Consider the following 22,422-nt stretch of genomic DNA (forward strand, 5'->3'; position numbering starts at 1 on the left):
TCCACTAAACGCAATTTTTCTGATGCAGATTTTCCCATAGGCATTCATTGGAGTCAGTTTTTCTGCATCCAATCTGCATGTAGTGGAAATAGGCCCTCAGGAAACCTTAACGTGGCCATTTAATGCAGTCCATGCAGGCACCAAATGCTGGGGATTGCTGCTAGAATGATGTGCTGGTCTGAGGAAAGCAGCTTGCAGTGGGGGCTTGAGACACCAGGATCAGTATGATATTTACACCATCACCTGCTGCCAAACTCTGCATGAGGAGGCGGAAGGACAGTTTGCCTACCAGGGTAAGCTTAGGGGAAGGTACCACCAGCCACCAACGAAAGGAGGGGGTGAGGCCCACCAGGAAAAATTATGGAGGGGGGATGATCACTTGACCACCAGAAAAAGGTGTGGAAGAGAGGTGAGGACCACCAGGGACAGCTATGAAAGAATAGGGGGGACCACCATGTACATCTGTAGAAGGTGGGTGAGGACCGCTAGGCTGCCAGGGATATCATAATGAGGGTAGCCCAGTACATGCAGGAGGATAGCTGGCAATTCATGGGTATGTAGTTGGCACAGTATGGGGGCGGATTGTGTGCGTGGAGGGGGGGGGGGGTAGCTTGTGCTGGTCCTACCGGTCTCCCTTCCTCTGCTCTCCTAGGTAGTCTAGTGCTGTGCTTCCCAACCGTGTCCTCAGTAACCACCAACAGTGCATGTTTTATAGAACCCCATACAGCTAGTCAATCTGCGATGCTGCGTCACTGCCTGTGAATGTTCCTGGTTTTCTGCAAACCATGTACTGTTGGTGGTACTTGAGAACAGGGTGTGGAAACCCTGCAGGAGTAACGGTGTTCCTACTAACTAGCATACATTGACAAAACAGCATACATTTAAAGTGATATACCCCTTGTTAGTAGAATCAGTGTCCCCTTGTCCGCTCGCTGGGCTGCGGGCTCAGTCCTCGCTTCGCTCGGACAACTTTTTATTCTAGCTCTATGTCCACTTGGATAGTGGAGATTGCACATCCGCACCCAGGCAGCTTACTGGGGTTGCAAAGGTTAATGCTTCTGATGGCCATTATGGGGTTAATGTATGACCTGCATGCCTTTGCACATGCTCAGTAGCATTTGTATGCTATTTTGTGGGGTATGCTAAAATGTTGGAACACCGCCCTCCCCTCTTGCTCAACTAATAACCCCCCCTGGAGGGAACAATCCCCCCTCTTCCTCAACTAATACCCCCCCCCCCCCCCCTCTTGCTCAACTAATAACCCCCCCTGGTGGGAACAATCCCTCTTCTAGCCCAATGGGATCTGTGGTTGCAAAAAATTACAGGCGTGTTAACAGAGAGGAGCCACGCCTACACAGTCATACACTGTCCTCTATGGCAAGTTGCAAAATATGATGGGTAGCAAAATTTTTCACTACACCGGCCTTCAATCCACCCCTTTGGCTTTCCCTGGTGGTCTAGTAGTCCTCCACCAACCCCCATAGCTATACCTGGCGAGTTAGTAGCACTCAACCCACCACCAATACTATCCCTGGTGGGCTGGTGGTTCTCACCCCTATCCATAGCTTTACCGGGTGGGCTAGTGATCATATACTGGCCCCCTGGTGGGTTAACTGGTCTCCCTCCTCCCCATGCAGAGTTCAGCAGCAGATAGCGGTGGGAGTAGCTTACTGATCCCGGCATCTGAAGCTTCCATCGCCAGTCGCTCTCTTTTCCAAGTAGTACCAGCATGTCATTCCAGTGTTGATCCCCAGCAACTGCTCCTCCTTGCACAGACTCTCCTCCCCAGGTCAGCAGCGATCTCCTTCCTGTAACCAGGACGCTAACGTGGCCACGTGCGTGGAGGTCACATGAGTAAGTGACGTCATTAGGGTCCTTTAGCCCGCTAGGATCTAGGAGGATTCTGCTATCTGCTAGTTTTGGGTGAAGCATAATGCTCGGCATAATGGCTGCTGAAGTGGAGCGGGGGATCCTGGCGGCTCTGCAGGGCTGCGTAGGAAAGGTGAGCTCCGGAGACGGCAAGCTGCTACATGTTTCTATTACCCTCCCCCAACAAATTATCCCTTTCCCAAATTCGGCCCCATGTCACAAACCTGCCTTGGCTCTGGTCCTGTATCATTGCCTTATTCTGCTGCACAGTGGTGAGTGCACGGGCTCCCTCTCCTCTTGTGTACTGTGCTGTTGCTAAAAGGGAATACTACAATTTTCATTGTGATTGTAGGAGATTTTCTTTTTTTTTTTGTTCTTGTAGTTCATTTCATACATAAATTCCCGGTAGATATGGGTAGCAAATGCTTCCCCTAATATTTGCCATTCATACCACATACGTACATAGTCATGCAAAACTACACCTTGCACCAAAGATAGGTAAATACCCCACAATGGCTGAGCAAACCTGTGATTTTAAAACCAAAAAGTTGAATATGTACTTCAGTAGAGGCTTTGGAGCCTCCAGCGTAAGGGTGTCAAACTTAAATACAAAGAGGGCCGAAAATACACAGCTAGTCTTGGGCCAACCTCAAAGTCTACAGTCCACCTTCCTCCCTGTGTGTCTAGTGGCCTCCCTCCAAACCCTATACAGTTCCCTGGTGTCCAGTGGTCCTCCCTCCCTTATACAGTTTCCTAGTGTTTAATACTTACCCCCTACCTCCCCTATATGTCTTCCCTGGTGTTCTATTGCTTCACCTCCAAAAAAGCTTCCCTGGTTGTCCAGAGTGGCCCAAATATAATGCAAAGTGGGGAAACCACTTGAGGGCCAAATTTAATGGCTCTGATGGCCAGATTTGGCCTGCAGGCCGGGGTTTGACATGTATGCTCCAGAGGCTTCTCTGACACTTCTTGAACCCACTGCTGTTCCATGGGACACTCTTTGTGGCCATACTTCCATCTGTGAATGACAGCAACTGCAGGAGACCTGATGGCCTGCTCCTGCACAGTAGGGTGTAGCCGCTTGTGCATTGGGAGAAAGCTGTGTATAAGTGGCTGCATGCTTCTGTGCAGGCTATCGTACGCCTGCGCTGGCTACACAAACCTATTCAACAAGCACTTGTCGAATATTGTCCTAGGGCTGCATTGGCGAGCTTGAGGAGGATGGGTGAAATCTTTGGATTATCCAGAGGCCTGTCTCTACTTTTTTTTTTTTTTTTTATCCTAATTTGCCTTCAGCTACACTTTAAAGGCTACCCAAAGCATAAGGTCCCGATCAAATGGTGGCTACAGGCATCTGTGGGCAGGAGACCTCATGCTTACCGCACCTCACGTTCCTTTTGTCTCCTCCAATGCTCGTCTGTAATAGATCCTGTTAGTGCACTTGAATTGGCCAAGTTGCACACTACTATGCATTAGCTGGCTCTGCAGCTCCTTGATCGCACTACATTAAGCCTCATAGCTGTACATGTGCAGAGGGCTCGCATGGGAGCGAGATCAAGGAGGGCAGAGGACTTCCGGTGCATGCCTTGGCTGACTCGTGCACACTAACTGGGCCTTTTACAAATTAGGAAAGGGGGGTGGCAAGGTACGGAAGCTGCGGTAAGCGTGAGGACTCCTGCCCACGCATGCCTGTAGCCACCATTTCATCAGGACATTACTCTTTGGGTATCCTTTAAAGAGAACCCAAACCAAACCTGGTATTCAGAAAGAGATACTTCTCTAAAGAGAGAGAAGCCTCAGGATCCTATTGAAGCTCCTCTCCGCGCAGTCTGCTCTCCCACTACTGAGTGGGCCCCTCCACATTGTGGTCGCGCTTCTCCGTGGCGAGTGCGGTCATGCATTCACACAAGCACAGAGGATTACTGCCCATGCACAGCCATGCTTGTACGGCTACTGCATTGCCGTGCTTATGCCGGAAGAGGTGGAGGGGGGTGCAGAACACAGAGGGAAGCCCGAATAAGATCCTGAGTCTTCACTCTCCTTAGCTAAGCATCTGTTTAAGTTAGATTTATGTGTCTGCAAAAAATTCAAGAGTGGAGCAATTAAAAGCAGATCTTTGAATATATTGCACTCGCAGCATTATAAATAGGAAATACAGCAATACTAGCTAGTTAAGAAACCTCAGCAACTGTTGAAAAATTTTGATAAGTGGATCGCTGGATCAACTTCAGGCAACCATTTTGAAAAATGGAAACACAGAAATATGGGATTTTTCTACATTTTTGATTTTGGAGGTTGAGGCTTCAGCTTGGAAGGAGTTAAAAGAATTTTAGAATTGAAAAAACAAACAAACTATAAAGTATTTAGGATTTCTTGTTAAAATGTAATGTTAATTATGGTGCAAGATGTGGTCATTTTTAGTTTGGGTCCACTTTAAAAAAATATCTATGCCCAGTAAAATGGAGCGTTCATGCATGAGTGCTTTCTTTCACTGGGCATACATGGTTTTGAACTTGTGCATGCCCAGTTCATAATGGCTTCTTCACTGCTTTGTGAACTTCCAGAGAGCTGTGTGTTTAAACGACAGGGACAAGATCCTTATATTCCACTTTTCTCCTGGCACACTCAAATCGCTTTAGAGCTGCAGCCACTTAGGATGCGCTTCACTGGCTCCTTGCCCAAAGACTCCTTACTGTTTTAGGTACTGGCCTGAGCCAGCATTTAAACCCTGGTCAAAGGCTCAAACCCTACATCGAAGGCACCCTACATCGAAGGCAATAGACTTAAAGAGACACCGAGCACTTCCTAAAAAATGAAATTTCTACTTACCTGGGGCTTCCTCCGGCCCACTGTAGGCCACAAGGTCCCCCCGGCTCCTCTCCCGGTCCCTGGCTGGTGGCTCCATTAGCAGATGACTTCGGCCTGAAGTCGTCTGGTCTGGTTCCCTCTTCCTGATGTGCGTACTCACGCCGGCCAGCTTCACTCCAGCCGGTGTGAGTCCTGCGCACGTGGAGTTTTCTAATATTGGACCGCACATGCGCAGGACTGTCATGTCGGCCGGCGTGATGGCGTGTAGCCAGCCAGCGTGAGTACGCACATCAGGAAGAGGGAACCAGACCGGACGACTTCAGACAGAAGTCGTCTGCTAACGGAGCCACCATCCGGGGACTGGGGGATGAGCCAGGAGGACGCCATGGGGACCTTACAGCCTACGGTGTGCTGGAGGTAGCCCCAGGTAAGTGGAAATTTCATTTTTAGGAAGTGCTTGGTGTCTCTTTGACCAGTACTCTATCCAGCTGACTGGGAATCTGACATGAGTACAGCAACCCCACCCCAACGCCTCATCCAGCTAACGCCCTGGTGGACGCACTTGGCCAAGTGCTCACCAGGAGCATTGTACTTCTAAATAATACTCCACCTGCCATGTGACACTCCTTGTGCCTTGCTTTATTGGACACCCCCAGCATAGCATCAAAGCGCGTCACTAGCGTTAAAGCAAAACTTCTGTACGATGATGGCCCTAGATTGTTGCTTCAGGGGTTGAGTTGCGCTCTTTTCCTAGGCAACTTGCCTCATACATGTATAACCATAGATAATGGTTTTAGCATCCTGTCAACAAAATTTTCCAGGCACTCCAGTGTTCTCCCCAGGCTCTTTTAGCCGGGTGCTCCACCCAGCTGCCATCGACTCGCCTCCTCATCCTCCCCCTGTGCTGTAAGCAGAGTTGAGCAGAGAAGCACCAGCCCTGTATTGCCCTGTCGTGCCCCACTCGGCTACTTTTTTATGCCATCCAACTGAAAAAAAATTCTGGGGAGAACACTGCACTCATGGTTTTGTTGAACCTTTAATTGCTAGGTTGATTTGATGCCTTGGAGAGTTGTCAAACATTTATGAATTTTTGCTTTAGTATAAATCTTAGGTACAGTGTACTCTTTGACATGCATACACCCACTCAGATTACTTATAATTAGTTTATGGCTGGCGTCATCCAGGATCCCATTAATTCTTGCAATAATTGCAGGAGAAGGATCAAAATACAATAGAAGTGCCTTTATCACTCAACTGCCACTTAATCTCATCTACATAGTCTGCCTCAGGAAGCTGCACAATATTGCCTCCCTTGTCACTCGGGTTGATAATCAGTTGAGATATCTGCTTTAATGCATACAGTATTATTTTGTCATCTCTAGTAAGATTACATTTTCCATGGCACTTTTCTTTTTTTTTTGGCTTATCTGAGCTCTTTTTCAATTATATTAAAGAACTTGGATAAATAATTATTAGCTGAGTGGTAATTGGAGGATTAACAGACTAGCCAGTATGTTGCTGAGGTCCGGCCTTCTGATACATCAAACCTAGCAGTGTTTTCAGCAATCTAGATCCATGAAGGCCTTTCTATCTTTGCACATTATGAAAGACCTGGATGATGTCACCACCAGGAATGTTTACCATAGATACCTGTAACCACCAGGGAGGGAAAAGTTGCATACTCGCCTAAGAAGGAAGGCTCTGGATCCTTTAGAGGGATCAGTCCTCTTTGCTTCCCCTCGTTCCACCGCCAGGCCCCTGTTCAAATTTCCCACCGGCTGCATCTTGGGGTTTCCCCAGAAGGCTGCGGAAGTACTCGGGTCTCCAAGTGTCTTTAGAAGATGAGCGGCTCCAAACTGCGCACGCGTGAGTTCGCACGCGCATACGAACATTACGAGGCGCTTGTCTTTGGAAGTACTCATAGAGGTGAGTACTTCCATAGCCTTCTTAGGAGACCCAAAGCCTTTTTGGACATTAAAGTCAGATGCTGGAATGGGGGGGGCGTGATGGTGGAAGGAGGGGACACAAAGTGGGTAGGGAATGCTCTATGGCAGGGCTTCCCACCCCTGTCCTTAAAGGGAAGGTTCAGGGACTAACTAAAAAAAATAAAAATCCATTTCCACTTACCTGGGGCTTCCTCCAGCCCGTGGCAGGCAGGAGGTGCCCTCGGCGCCGCTCCGCAGGCTCCCGGTGGTCTCCGGTGGCCGACCTGGCCAGGCCGGCGGCCAGGTCGGGCTTCTTCTGCGCTCCATGGTGCGTTTCACGCCGGCGCGATGACGTCATCGGACGTCCTCCGGGCTGTACTGCGCAGGCTCAGAACTACTGAGCCTGCGCAGTACAGCCCGGAGGACGTCCGATGACGTCATCGCGCCGGCGTGAAACGCACCATGGAGCGCAGAAGAAGCCCGACCTGGCCGCCGGCCTGGCCAGGTCGGGTCGGCCACCGGAGACCACCGTGAGCCTGCGGAGCGGCGCCGAGGGCACCTCCTGCCTGCCACGGGCTGGAGGAAGCCCCAGGTAAGTGGAAATGGATTTTTATTTTTTTTTTGTTAGTCCCTGAACCTTCTCTTTAAGTACCACCAACAGTACTGTGTACATGTTTTGCAGAAAACCACAAACATTCACAGGTGAAATAATTAGTGCCTTCAAAAGACGAAGCCCAAATTACTATAAAAAACTGCGTAATTCAGCTACCTGCAATAGTTGGCAGACAAATTACGTCTTACCTCTGAGTCTCGGCCTGCCTGTAGGGGGAATAGTAATTAACATTGCCAGGACTTTTGCAGGAGCAGGGTGAGACGTTTTCCGGCTTTGCCCTGTTCCCGAGTTTCCCGTCACCTTAATTACATGCATGCCCACAGCAGTGCTGACGAATTACCTTTGCGGATTTCCTCTAAACATGCACTGTTGGTGGTATTTGAAGACAGCGTTACAGTGTTCTCCACAAGCCCTACTAGCTGGGTGCTCCGCCTGGCTAATTCTTGTGAGCACCTGGCTGTGATGGCTTTCTTATCGGTGCAGCACATACAGAGGTGGGGCCAGCCAGCAGAGCAGTGAATAATAATCAAGGGGTAGGATCACACACTCACAGCTCTCTGGTCCAGCATGTCAGCAGCAGATCGGGAGAGTAGGCCTGAACTATTTTAGGAAAAGATTGAATTGCACGATTTTTGTCAGAAATTTCAATTCGACTCGCGATTTTTTTTTTTTTTTTAAATCAAAGCACGCGGTGCAGGAGCTATTGGTGAGCTACCACGTGATCGCCACAAGAAGACAGCTCCGGGCCCATAACAAAGTATAGTTCAATACACAGCTTCACACTAAGGCCTCGTGCACATCTAGGAGCGCAGATGGCCGTGCGATGCGAACGCAGCGCATCCGATCGCACGCCATCTGCGCCGCTGATCCCATCCATTGACAGTGATGGGATCAGCTCTGCGCTTCCGGGCAAAATGCAGGCAGCAGTACGCAAGCGCTTCCCAGCGCATTGTACTGCTGCGCAGCGCAGTAGATGTGAATGGTAGAAGGGCAGTCTATGCCCTTCTGCCGTTCCTGCGTTTCAGCACATCATACGCTCTTCCATATCCGCACGGAAGCGCGTATGATGTGAACGAGGCCTTAGACTGTTAATCTTTTTTAGAGAAGGGGTCAGTCCAGGCAATCCTTCTCCTGAAGTCTGGCCTGCTGTGCAGTTGCAGCTTACAATTTCACAACAGGTATAATTTTTTGCGAGCAGCAAGCCAGCAGAGTCCTTCCTTGGCTCTCTGAGAGCCTCTGTTAATCAAGCTTGGCTTTGGACAGTTATCAAACCTGCCCTGCAACCACAAGTTTGGCTTACAAATAATAGCAGCCTCAGCTCCTTTGCTGCTGGGCAGTGGGGCACTGTGAATTTATGTGGAGAACTTTGCAGAATAGCACAACAGATCAGCACAGCACACCACTCAGTCCCAGCTCAGTCATCATTATCAACACGCTGGCTGACACGCTGTGCAGAGAGAGAGGTGGAGCTGTGAAAACTCAAAACTTGAGTGACAGGGGTGTGGGCGGAGTATGACGCCCGCCCTGCTGATGAGGAGGGCTGGAGGCAAGGCTAGGCGGAGTAAGCTAACTAGAGTGAGAGCCGGCGGGCGGAGTCTGCCACCCGTTCATCTGATAGGCTGTATAGTAGGAGGAAGTTTGTGGAGAGTGAGTTGCCTCCTCTGCCGCGAATCTGATCCGCTGACCTGCCGCTGTACGGAGCGGCGAGATGCGCACATGTGAGAAGAGTCTGCTGGACTTGCTGCAGAAGGGTTTTATCTTAAAAATCGCTGCTTTCACGATCACGGAATCGTCATTTCCGTGATCGCGATTTCGATCCCTAAACGATAAATCGTTCAGGCCTATGGGAGAGTGTAATAAACAATGGGCCTGATGCTTTTCAAGGTGATGAGTTTCTTGCAGGTGTGAGCTACTTATCACCTTGCCATTATGCGAGGATTACCGGCAAATCCTATTGCCAGTTTCACTTGTGTGATGGCCGATCGTTTGGGTGCATTATTCAGGCGAAAGCCTGAGCGATGCTCCCATGTTACGGGCGATGGGGCAGTGAGGTTTTACCCTGTGGTGCTGTCCTTCAGCACCACAGCCTCGCTCCCCACACATGCGCACACTAAACATTACCGCCATCTTCCACCACTTCATCTGCGGGACTCCTTCAATAAGGAGACCCCCAGAGCTCCCCGCCGGGCTGCCGCTCATCTCTGAAGCCCCCCAAGTAGCTGTGCAGATACACTGAAGCAATTTCCTTTCCGCCACTGAACATCTGCCGCCTCAAAGTAATGTATTTTTTGGACTATATTACTCACTTTTTCTCCCCTAAAAGTGGGGAGAAAAGTCACTGCGTCTTATAGTCCAAATGCAGGGAGTTCCTGACTTGTGAACGCCTGCCAATACTAACCTCCAACCAGCCACAATGTCTGGGACTCCCTGTACTGTGCCCATGCAGAGGGGGACAAATAGAGGACACAGAGGCACACAAAGGGGGCCTAGAGGAGGACACATGAAGGACACAGGGAAACACAAGGTATAAGGAGGCATGAGGTACATAAGGGGCATAATCCACTAGATGCCACTTCACCATGGATGCACCAGGTTTAGTATATATTTTTTTTTCCCCGTGGTTTTTGTCCTCTATACCTAGGTGCGTTTTATGGTCAGGAGCATCTTATAGTCCGAAAAATACGGTAATTCAACTTAACCTCCTTGGCGGTAACCCCGTGAGTGACACTGGGTAAGCCGCCGGAGGGTACCGCTCAGGCCCTGCTGGGCCGATTTACATTTTTTTTTTTTCAAACACGCAGCTAGCACTTTGCTAGCTGCGTGTTTGCTCTGATCGCCGCCGCCGATGCGCCGCTACCCGCCGCGGAAACAGGGCCCCCCCCGCATACCCCTTGCGCAGCCTGGCCAATCGCCGCCAGGCTGCGCTATGGGGTGGATCGGGACTCCCGATGACGTCACTCCATTCGTCGCCATGGCGACGGGGGAAGACCTCAAAAAAATCCCGTTCAGAACAGGATTTCCTTATGGGCAAGCGGCACCGGCGGCGATCGGAGGGGAGGGGGGAAGCATGTAGCTAGCGCTAGGCTAGCTACATGCTAAAAAAAAAAAAGAAATGGCGATAAAAAACCCTCCCGCGGCTGTGCAGCTGCGGGAATTATACCGCCGGGGGGGGGGGGGGGGGGGGGGGTTAAAAGGTGATATTAATATATGAAATAGGAACCCTTTGCGGGTGTTTTAAATTCATTAGCGGATTAGAGTGTGACACTTTGAGCCTAGAATATTGAACATTTTCTAAATATTCTAATGGTCAGAGATTTTGATTTTGGGGTTTTCATAGGCTGTAAGCAATAATCATTAAAATTATAACAAATAAAGGCTTGTAATACCTTGCATGTAATATGTCTATTTCATATATTACTTTTACCGTTTAAGTTGAATTACTAAAATAAATGGACTTTTGCATAATATTCAAATTTTTTTGAGTTTCACCTGTACAGCGCTGCTACTCCCTAGAGTTTTCTGCCTGAATTATCATCATGCAAACCTGAATCCTGTAATTCAGGCAGCAAACTCTAGGGTGTAGCAGTGCTGTTTACTGGTACATTGGATGATCTTTCTCAAACATTCTCCCTCTGCTGCTGACAAACTGATTGGAGAGTTGCAAGTTTGTGCATCCGTCCTATTTATTATTATTCATTGCTTTCCTGTCTGGCCCCACCTCCTCTCCACATGCTTCTGCCATACCAGAGCCGCCTTCTATTGTCTGAGGTGTGTCTGTCTGTGTGTTACGCACTTGCTCTGAAGCATCTACTTCTTATCAATGGATAAGTACAACAAACTTTCTGTATTTATTGGAAGGCACTTTTTTTTTCTATTACTGATTCTCCGTTAAGAGAGCCGGAGGTGGGCTCAAAAGAAAAAAAAAAAAAACTAGGCTACCTGATCCGCAGGGCTAAGCGGATCAGGTAGCCGCAAAAAACGCTGCTCCTGTGGGCCGCAATGTCCCACTTTCACTTGCTTGACCCCTGGGACTGTGTCTTTCATAGCGTGCAGGGAGGCGCGGGCGGCAGGAGCCAGGGGGAGAGAGATGCCCAATGGCAGCTCAGGAAACCCTGTAGGAATGTCCCTGGCTGCATTTTAAACAGGGAATTCCTCTCCCCTCTGTTTACCTTCGAGTTGGCTACAAATCTTGTTGCTAAACTCGGGGAGCGCTATAGTGCGGCGTATAAAGGAAGCACCGCAGAATCCACGTTATCCGGAATTCTGGCAACCGGAAGTCTCAACTAACTAGCATGCCTGATGGATAACGCAATCCACTTTTGGGGGGCTTCCTCTGGGTGCTGGCGTGATTTAAAATACATACAGAGGATCCAGTGATGTCTGGCAGTCTCTCTCTGAACCTCCTCGCAGGCTCCTAGCGGCTTCCAGTATCCGTGTATGGAAGTTGGATTGTCACATGACCCAATGCTGGTCAGCTGACACTCTGGCTTCTGTGCACTGTGGAAGCTGGAAAGCAGCTCAGAGCCCGCAAGAAGATTCTGGGAGACTGCCAGACATTGCTGGAGCCTCGATAAGTATTTAGGGAAAGAGGTTGGTGCTATTTCGTCAGGTTGCTCAAGCAGCCGGCAAACGCATGTATCCGGCATCAGGTGATCCCCGCCGGACCCGGATACTGGGGACTTTGCTGTACACAGAATGTGCATTTTCCAGATGGCCTTGTAAACCAACTACACGTTAAAGGCTTATATTTTTAAGAAGTTCTGAGTCTCGTCCTACATCCAAATACGTTTGTTTTCAGATTTGTCTTGTTTTAATACTGAGCATGTAGTTTCTGTATTTTTTTTTTGGTTCATTATACCATATATAGCTCTTTAATGTTAAACAGACACATAAAACATATACAACGTTTCGGAGGGAGCACCTCCTTTTTCAAGCTCATGCCAGTGTCTAACACTGTCAGACACTGACATGAGCTTGAAAAAGGAGGTAATTCCTCCGAAACGTCGTATATGATGTCTTATGTGTGTAACAGAGCTATGATACATTTGGATGGTGCCGGTCTTCACTTTCTGCAGTTTGAACTTGGAGCCAGGAGTGCTGCCTGACTCACAGACCTTGGCACATCATCTTGAATTGCACACAGAAGTGATGTCCACTTCTGAAATTATACTATATATAGAAATAAATTGGGGAAACACTTTTACTCTCAGAAACCTGCATCTTTTGTTGAATGCATTTTAAGAGTTAACTTCATGACACCTGCTCAGCATTCCCCATGCAGACATCTGGCTGATCTGAGCTGGGTAAGTAGAGTATGTAAATTCAGCTATTTAAAATGTAGATTAACTTGTTGCTTTTTTCCCTTCTCAGCTTCAACAGCCTGAAGATGCGGTGAGATTTACCATTAACTGGGACCAGATCCAGAGCCTACCAGATGTGGGCCCTGCATTCCTTTGCTCTGTACTTCAGCAACACATATCTGATCTGCAGGTAACCTCCACTTGTGTGTAACAGCCGATTGGTGTTTATGTCCTGGAGGCCATTTAAGATGCACTAGTGGAGATAAAGTTAATGAAGCACAGCTCAAGGTTTTGCAGTTTAAGTAATTATGTAAAAAATCAGCACATGTGCACAGTTTTATTTTTTTTAAATAAAAGATATTAAAATGAACCTGAAGTGAAAATAAACTTATGAGATAATCAATTCTATGTGTAGTACAGATGATAAATAGAATATTAGTAGCATGGAAATTAGTCTCTTATTTTTATTTTCAGTTTAACACTTCGGCACCTAAGCACATTCACATTTTAGCGCTGTTCCCATTCATTCACAACTATATTACTACTTATCACTTCTATATGATCTATATATTGTTTTTTCAGGGCAAATTAGGTTTTTGGTGGGTGATATTTTTGTTTAGAAATTAACTTTATTTTCTATGCATTTGAAAGGGAAGATAAGGGGAAAAAGGGGAAAAACATGCCATTTCTCCATTTACATCCATTATAGCTTTACAAGAAACAGTGCTAACCATAAGTTACACCCACAAATTGTATTTGTTTATCCATCCTGGTTATCACAACGTTTAGATTACGTTCCTAGTACAATGCATGGTGACAGTATTGTATTTGGAAATAAAGGTATCTCTTTTTTTTTTTTTTTTCTTCTGTTTTATTTTTTGCTTTCTCCTTGAACACTATCGATGGCTACAGTACCTTATTTTCAAAAATAACAGTAATATACCCTCATGGCATACATATTTAAAAAGCCAAGTTCCTAAGGTAACAATATATGTATTTTATATTCTATCACTTGTTTTTATTTTTGGTGCCGAATATACCATTTTTTTTTTTTATTGTTTTTTTTTTTATTCAGTTTGTCACTAAAAAGAATACATAAGACATAGGCCTCATCCCTAAAATCTATTCTACTCCTTAACAAGGTTAAAATGTTACTGCATATCCTGACCACTTGTGGTTGGGGACTAGTACAGGATGGATTGTGGAAAAACTGAGCATTGCGGGGGGGGGGGGGGGGGGCGGCTTGGGGACAGAGGACAAAGTCTAGGAGCGGATGCCGTTGTGGATGTATGTATATACTCTTTTTGGGTGCTTCTTTTTAACGTTGGTATCCTTGAAAGCAGACCTGAACTCAGAACTTCCTCTCTGCTCTAAAAGATAAGCAACAGAATAATAACTTTTACAGAAAAAAACATTTCCTTGTTACAGCTTACAGAACTCCTGCAATAAATCTGCAGTGTATACTTCCTGCTTTCATGGAAGCAGACAAAGAGTTAACATCCTGTGTTTACATATTAGCTGTGTTTACCGAGACTGCTGAATTTCTATGCTGGCACTTGAACTGAAAACGTACATTTTTTTTTTTTTTAATTTTTTTTTTTTTTTTGTCCTCCGCTCATTGCTAAACTGATAATGAATAGCTCCTATTTTATAAACCATAGCTGTTTACACTTGTCATTCACACTTGTCACTCTGCAACGGATCCATCAGTGGCGGTAAGCGGACCGCAATTCTCTGCTGTCCGCGATAATTCCAGACAGGCAGATGAGTTCCTTTATATAGCATATGGGGGTAATGCATCTGCCACGGGCTGCAAGCGGACCATCAGAGTGGACATTACACTGTCCACTCCCGCTGGCCGCATGTGGTCTGGCTCAAGTGGGAACCAAATCTCATGGATCATCATTACTTTGTGTGTTGAAGAAAATCTGGCACAAGAATGGACCTACCTACTTTCCGATTCGATCATTTTATGAAATCTGAAGAAAACCAGTGTCACAACATGTCAAGGTTTTGATCAATTTCGGGCCAAAATCGGACTAACAGATTGATCAGACATGCTGGAAAGTCTCGGTCGCAAGTGCTAAACTGGGTGCATGGCGGTAAGGGCATTCCATAGTGTGACGGCCAACAGGCCCCCAGATGTTGTTTGGCTGCTGTACATACACTGGTTTGACTCCCAATGCTCGGCCATGTCGGTCGACATCGTCTGCCACAGCCAAGTTCAGACCCAGTGTGTTCGTATGTAGCTTTGTCGGCAGTCTCCACTTCAATGATTGGCTAATCATGAAAAATGATTGACTGATGTTATTGTTGTGCATATAGAGGGCACATTCTTCCCCCCCACAGAAGAAAAGGCTGACTGGCAAGAGCATGTCCTTAAAGCACATGTGTCAAACTTTGGCCCGCAGAGCCATAAAAATTGGCCCACAAGTGCTTTTTATGATTTACATTGATTTTGGCCCGCGGCCACATTCCCAGCTCCGCCCCCTCCCGCCCCTGATCTGCTCTTCTGGTGGCCGGCTCTGCTCTCCCTTCTCGTATGAGTGATAAAGCATGGCTACGCTCAATCACTCCCTTGCTCCGCCTCTCAAGGAAGGAAGGCTTATCTCTTCCTCCTCGGCCTGCTAGCCTGCCCCTCTCCTTCCTCGGCCGCTGCTCCTTTACCTCACGGAGTCGTCGGCCCGTACTGCACCGAAATCTGCTCCCTTCATCCTGTTCACTACATGCCCGGCCCCCGGCATGCAGCACAGGAATGACCTGTGACGTGAAGACACCAGAGCGGCTCCCTCGGTAACGTCACGTATCCTGTATATGCGACGTTACCGAGGGAGCCACCATCTTCGCGTCACAGGTCATTCCTGTGCTGCATGCCGGGGGCCGGGCATGTAGTGAACAGGATGAAGGGAGCAGACTTCGGTGCAGGACGGGCCTCCGACTCCATGAATTAAAGGAGTGGCGGCCGGGGGAAGAACGGGGAGGATAAGGCTGGCTACCTATTGGGGGCTCCTACTTACCTAGCTAACCTATACTGGGGAAACCTACTTAGCTAAGCTATACTGGAGGCACCTACCTAGCTAACCTATATTGGGGGCACCTATGCCTTATTAACCTACACTGGGGGCACCTACCTAGCTAACCTATTCTGGGGGCAACTATAATGGCTACCTATACTTGAGGCGTCTACCTTGCTAACCTATACTGGTTGCACCTATCCTGGGGGCACCTACCTAGCTAACCTCTACTGGGGGCACCTATATCTGGCTACCTGCCTTCCTATACCAAGGATGTGTTTTTTGGTTTTTTTTTTTTGTTCCACCGCGGCTATAGCACACGGTGCAAATTGTCAGGTGTTGTGCGATCATTCCAAATGGAGGGGGGGGGGGGGTAAATATGACTGTTGGCCCTCGACTTGGTCTAAGTTTTTCATTTTGGCCCTCCGTCTTTTTGAGTTTGACACCCCTGTCTTAAAGGGAACCTTAACTGAGGGATATGGGTGTTTCCTTTCAAACAATACCAGTTGCTTGGCAGTCTGCTGATCTCTTTAGCTGCATTAGTGGCTGAATCACACACCTGAAACAAGCATGCAACTAATCCAGTCTGACTTCAGATCAGTCAGATCTGCATGCTTGTTGAGGGAATGTGGCTAAAAGTATTAGAGACACAGGATCAGCAGGAGAGTCAGGCAACTAGTATTATTTTAAAAGGAAAAAAACAAATCCTTTTCAGTTTAGGTTCCCTTTAAAGTGAAAAGGAAAAAACTACTTTCTTTCATGTTAATCAAGTGCAGTGTTCTCCCCAGAATTTTTTTCCAGCCGGGTGGCATGAAATAGTAGCCGGGTGGCATGAAAAAGTAGCCGGGTGGGTCAAGTTGAAAATGCAGGGCAACTCTGCTTACAGCATAGGAGGAGGTGAGGAAGTGAGCCGATGACAGCCGGGTGGTCATCAAATCTACCTGGGTGGAGCACCCGGCTAAAAGAGCCTGGGGAGAACACTGAAGTGGCTTCAGCTTACCCTGCACCACTGACTTGAAACAAGCATGCAAATTTTAATTTTCCTTGGTACACTTGGACTACATGCTTAGTCAGTTCAGTCACGGAAAAGATTTAAGTCCGAGAGTTAGCGTTAAAGCTAGGCAGTTTTCTGTTTAAGAAAGTGGCCAACTGTTCTTCCTCCTTATTTCTCTAATTGCAGTTTACTTCTAAGGAAGTGCAGACTCGAGCCTTGGCACAGTTATAGTTTAGCTGGATCATTGAATCCTGGGCACTGTTGGTGTAGGAAGCAGTATTATAATTGGTGAAACAGGAAGTTCGGAGTGCAGTGAGAGCTGCTGACCAGCTTCTACACTGCCACTATTTACTCTATCCTCTGCTCCTCCACTATTGTCTGGTATGCAGGCGCAACCACAAGCCACAGGTACAAACTTCAAAGAGTAATCAATGTTGCATCGCTGGTCATCCTCTACTCATCTAGACTGAGGACCAGGGCCAACAAGATAACGCATGATAATTCCACTCCTATGGTTGTTTCTTAAGCCTTCTCTCATCAGAACCATCCCCACCAAAACCTCCAGGCACAGTGACACATTCTTCCCCTAAGCAGTCCTCCTCCTGAACTCTAGCCCCCTCCCCAGCAAAACCACCTAGCCTCTCACCTCCTTTCTGGTTTCTCACGCTTTAATGAACCTATGTCTTATGTCTGTCTTAAAGAGAAACCGTAACCAAGGATTGAACTTTATCCTAATCAGTAGCTGACACCCCCTTTGCCATGAGACATCATTTTTTTTTTTTTTTTTTTTTTTTATGGCTCATTTTTGAAATGGATCATCAAGGGGCTCTGTATGACTGATGATATTGTGGTGAAACCCCTCCCACAGTGTGATGTCAGGGCCATGGTGCTGACATCACACTGTGGGAGCCTTGTTGCATTGTGGGAAATAACAGCTGTTTCCAACTGCCAAACATGCATCATCTCTTTACACAGACATCGCCTGCAAGCAGTAAAATGTCACCATGTGATAAATGTCAGAATGTAAATCAGGGAGATGAAAGCTTTTACAATGGGCAAACACTGATGTAATCATATATACATAATTGTAAAAATTAAGCACTTTTGTTCATTACCTTATGTTCACTGGAGTTCCTCCTTTTTAATGCTCCATAATCACTGTCTGTAAAATTGTGCTGTTATTGTTGCCACGTGTACTACAAAAAATTCCTGGTGCAATAACTGTTGTACTCGGTGAAAAATGCTGATTCTAAACAAGCAAGCAGTAATGTTTGTCCTAAACTAGACAGTCAGACCCTACTTCCAATGCCAGCCTGTTGCTATGATATAATTGTTTTCCATTCAGCCGGACGCACTTGCTTTTCACGTTTGTAAAACATCAGTATATCGCGGTAGCCTTGACAGAAAAAGACAATGCAAAGTAACACTTGCCAGAGTCCAGGAATATGTACAGACACAATGAGCACACTTATGGTAGTGGCTTATCTGTTACTTCAATGACAATGTATAATGTATATGCCATTGCCTTTCACACATAAACCCTTTGTTGTTGCCATCAAATATGGAAAGAGGTTGAAGAGCACTATATGTATTATCTCTCCTTTTTTTTTGTTTTGCTCCTGCTTTTATATGGATTCCTATAGCTGTTAAGTGTGTATGGAGAGTATGCTCTGAATTCATGTACTGCTTGGTATATTCCATACATATATAATCCGCTTTATTAAATGCTGCATTCCAGGTTTTTAGATTAAACTTCAATACTTGGCCTTCAAGCGTAAGATCTGTTGTATTTGGAACTATTGCTCAGCCTATGTTTTCTGCTTTTTACCATTGCAATTAGACCTCCAGTGTAGACGCAAATCTTAATGCAGACTAACATGATTTTATTTATCGAAGTAAACCTGAATTGGATAGGGGTTGTTTTTTTTTTGTTTTTTTTTTTTTTCTTTCCCTGTTCTAGATTCTAAAACACTTGAGAGCTACAGCCACTAAGGACATTCTTAATAGGCCACCCTCCCTCTTAGGGAGTCTTGCTCAAGGACTTCTTACTGACTCCCATTTTATGTACTTTTCAGGAATATAGGCTGAATTCAACAAGCTGTTGGACACGCTTATTTGCAAAAATAACAAGTCCATTTTTTTTTTAACTCTTGCTGTGCAGGAAAACAGTAAGGAACTACCGAAAATGTAATAGGACTACATGTCACTTTGTTTCTCTCACTATGGCCCATATGCAATTAACTTTTTCTCCTAGGTGATATTTTCAAAATTGTCAATAAAACTCCTTTTAAACCACCAGCAAGCAAGAAAATACTCCAATAATTTTAATAGTGCCTTTTTCATTAGGAAAGTGCAAAAAGTATCTTAAAGCTAATGGAAATCTTTATGTAACTAAAAAATAAAAGTCAGATACTCACCTAAGGACAGGGAAGGCTCGGGTCCTAATGAGCCTTCCCTCTCCTCTCCGGGTGCACTCGGTGCTGCACTGGCTCCCCCGTTCAATTCCCCTGCCGCGGGGACTTCGGAAGTCTTGGGGAGCCGGGTCCTCCTGAAGACAGGCGGTTCCATACTGCCCATGCGCGAGTGCATCATAGAGGGTGCTCGCGAGTGCGCAGTGTAGAGCGGCCCATCTTCAGGAGCACTCGGGCTCCCGAAGCATTTCCGAAGCCTCCCTTCCGCGGGGAAACAGCGGTATTTGACCAAAACGGTCGAATACCGCTACGGGGGAGCCAGCGCAACTGCGGGGACCGGGAGAGGAGAGGGCATGCTCTATGGGACCCAGAGCCTCCCTCTCCTTAGGTGAGTATCTGACTTTTTTTTTTTTATTTATTTATTTAATTAAAGTACCCCTGACATCGCTGTATAATATACTATGTTTAATGCTTTATTTTATGCACTGTAACCTAAATCACAGTGACTCTTATGCCACAGCACGTATAATATAAAAGCATTAAACATAGTATATTATACAGCTAGGTCAGGGGTACTTTAAAGATTTGAAATCTAAGCCCTGTTTATGTCCTGTTGTTTTTGCCAGGGTGTACATTTCAATTATCCCCGCTGTGCTCGCTGTTGCTGCATCAGCTGGCTCTGCTGTCACGCTGACATCAGAGCTTCCATGTATCATCAGAAGCCAATTTCATTGGCTCCTGACCCCGTGATAGGGGTGAGCCAATCACAACAATCGCTGCTCCTAAAAAGGCACTGATGGCTCTGATCTTAAAGCGGCCAGAGCCGTTGGGTCCACAAGGGGTTAAAGAGAAGATGAAAAATGATCTCCTAGGAGAAAAAGTGAATTGCATATGGGGCTATGCCACTTCAGGTGCGCCTTTCAGGCATTGTAATTTTGACTGGTGCAATTTACACATCAGATGTATGTGTGTTTATGAATGAATTTTATGAGAACACAGGTAAATAAGGATATACAATTGTTTTTTATAATCAAATCTACTTTTTTTTTTTTTTTTTTTTTTTTTTTTTTTTTTTTTTTTTTTTTAGCCCATTTTAGCTCAGCTGCTGGCATTGGCTACAAGTGAAAAAGAGAAAAGTGATGACGAAAAGAACTGCCAGACGATAGATGTGCAGTCAGCTGAGAAGGTTGACTCTGGAAGTAGTTCATCCAAAAGTATCGCAGATAAGGGGTTGTTACAGACAAGCTGTTTATCGGATCCTGCTGTTGTACAGATACAGGCTGGGAAATCAGAGGTAAGTTATGATTATGGAATTCCATGGAAGCCGAAGTTACTGTCTATAATAGTACTGTGGCAGTTGTCTGGCTGCATTTGAGTAGAGTTCCCACCTCACCAGACAAGATATTTTTATCTGCAGATAGTAGGCTGGCAAACATTAAACATTTTCAGAGGCTCTAAGAGACCCATATACTAGTATTTTGTTTTTGTTTTGTTTGTTTTTTTTGCAATAGGTTAGGCCAGGGGTCCCCAACCTTTTTGAGCCCAGGGCCCACTATCCCGACCAAAATTTTCTCCGGGGCCCCCCTGGGGGTGGGGTGGGGGGGTGTGAGTGGGCGTGGCTAGTGTCGGCGGCAGCAGCCTCCCTTTTTTCCCAGTTTCCACAGTATAGCAAGTACAGTTTCCACAGTATAGCAAGTACAGTTTCCACAGTATAGCAAGTACAGTTACCACAGTATAGCCAGTACAGATAGCCTAGTATAGCAAGTACAGTTACCCCAGTATAGCAAGTACAGTTACCCCAGTATAGCAAGTACAGTTACCCCAGTATAGCAAGTACAGTTACCCCAGTATAGCAAGTACAGTTACCCCAGTATAGCAAGTACAGTTACCCCAGTATAGCAAGTACAGTTAGCCCAGTATAGCAAGTACAGTTAGCCCAGTATAGCAAGTACAGTTAGCCCAGTATAGCAAGTACAGTTAGCCCAGTATAGCAAGTACAGTTAGCCCAGTATAGCAAGTACAGTTAGCCTAGTATAGCCAGTAGTTACCCCAGTATAGCAAGTACAGTTAGCCTAGTATAGCAAGTATAGTTACCCCAGTATAGCAAGTACAGTTAGCCTAGTATAGCAAGTATAGCTACCCCAGTATAGCCAGTAGTTACCCCAGTATAGCAAGTACAGTTAGCCTAGTGGGCGTGGCTAGTGTCGGCGGCAGCAGCCCCCCCTTTTTTCCCAGTTTCCACAGTATAGCAAGTACAGTTACCCCAGGATAGCAAGTACAGTTACCCCAGGATAGCAAGTACAGTTAGCCCAGGATAGCAAGTACAGTTAGCCCAGGATAGCAAGTACAGTTAGCCCAGGATAGCAAGTACAGTTAGCCCAGGATAGCAAGTACAGTTAGCCCAGGATAGCAAGTACAGTTAGCCCAGGATAGCAAGTACAGTTAGCCCAGGATAGCAAGTACAGTTAGCCCAGGATAGCAAGTACAGTTAGCCCAGGATAGCAAGTACAGTTAGCCCAGGATAGCAAGTACAGTTAGCCCAGGATAGCAAGTACAGTTAGCCCAGGATAGCAAGTACAGTTAGCCCAGGATAGCAAGTACAGTTAGCCCAGGATAGCAAGTACAGTTAGCCCAGGATAGCAAGTATAGTTAGCCCAGTATCGCTGCCCCAGTGTCGCCAGTACAGTTAGCCCAGTGTAGCCTCTCCTCCCCCCGCGCGGCTGCCGCTCCTGTTACCTTACGAGCGGGCAGTCGCTTCTTTATGTTCCCCATAGCTCCTCTCCTCTTGCAGCACCTCGTATTACAGCAGCGCTTCCCGCGCGGCTGCTGTAAGGAAGAGTCGGAAATAGGGCAGCGGCTTCCTGTAGCGGCGATCGCCGTTACCATGGGAACACTGCCCCGCCTCCTTCCCTGCTTACAGCAGTCGCACAGCAAGCGCTGCTGTAATACGAGATGCGAGAGGGGCTATGGGGAATATAAGGAAGAAAGCGGCCGCCCGCTCATAAGGTATCAGGAACGGCGGCCGCTGGGGGGAGAGGGAGAAAGGCCAGATCCGCCGCGGCCCCCCAGAAATCTGCCCACGGACCTCCAGGGGGCCGCGGCCCCCAGGTTGGGGACCTCTGGGTTAGGCAATGGATTCAATATAAACATTGACTCTAATGAAAATCTGTTGAAAGGACCAATCCAGCGAAAAAAGTAAGCAGTTAAAAATCTGACAGAACCAACAGGTTTTGGAATAGTCCATCTCCTCATGGGGGATCCTCAGGGTTTTCCAGCCTCCCTACTCACTTGGACACCTTTTTTGCCAGTTAGACTTAACAACTACCATTCAGGAAATACTATCGAAATCCAAGAAAACCATGAGAATCCCCCGCGAGTAGATGGACTAGTCCAAAACCTGTCAGATTTTAACTGGTTTTTTTTTTTTGGTTTTTTTTTGCCTGAGTGGTCCTTTAAACTATTTTAGCATTTATATATATACACACACA

The 22,422-nt window shown here is 46.7% G+C and overlaps 1 protein-coding gene across 1 annotated transcript in view; it reads left to right on the top strand.

Annotated features, from left to right (window-relative positions):
* The first annotated feature begins 1,853 nt into the window (after nt 1-1,853).
* MBIP (MAP3K12 binding inhibitory protein 1) overlaps nt 1,854-22,422 on the top strand; it is a 57,300-nt gene continuing 36,731 nt past the window's right edge. Inside the window, 3 exon segments of the mRNA XM_068251906.1 lie at nt 1,854-2,002; nt 12,586-12,705; nt 20,022-20,228. Of these exon segments, the coding sequence (XP_068108007.1) occupies nt 1,934-2,002; nt 12,586-12,705; nt 20,022-20,228 (396 nt within the window). The 5' untranslated portion in view covers nt 1,854-1,933.

This window comes from Hyperolius riggenbachi, chromosome 9 (assembly GCF_040937935.1).
Source record: "Hyperolius riggenbachi isolate aHypRig1 chromosome 9, aHypRig1.pri, whole genome shotgun sequence".
Taxonomy (NCBI): domain Eukaryota; kingdom Metazoa; phylum Chordata; class Amphibia; order Anura; family Hyperoliidae; genus Hyperolius; species Hyperolius riggenbachi.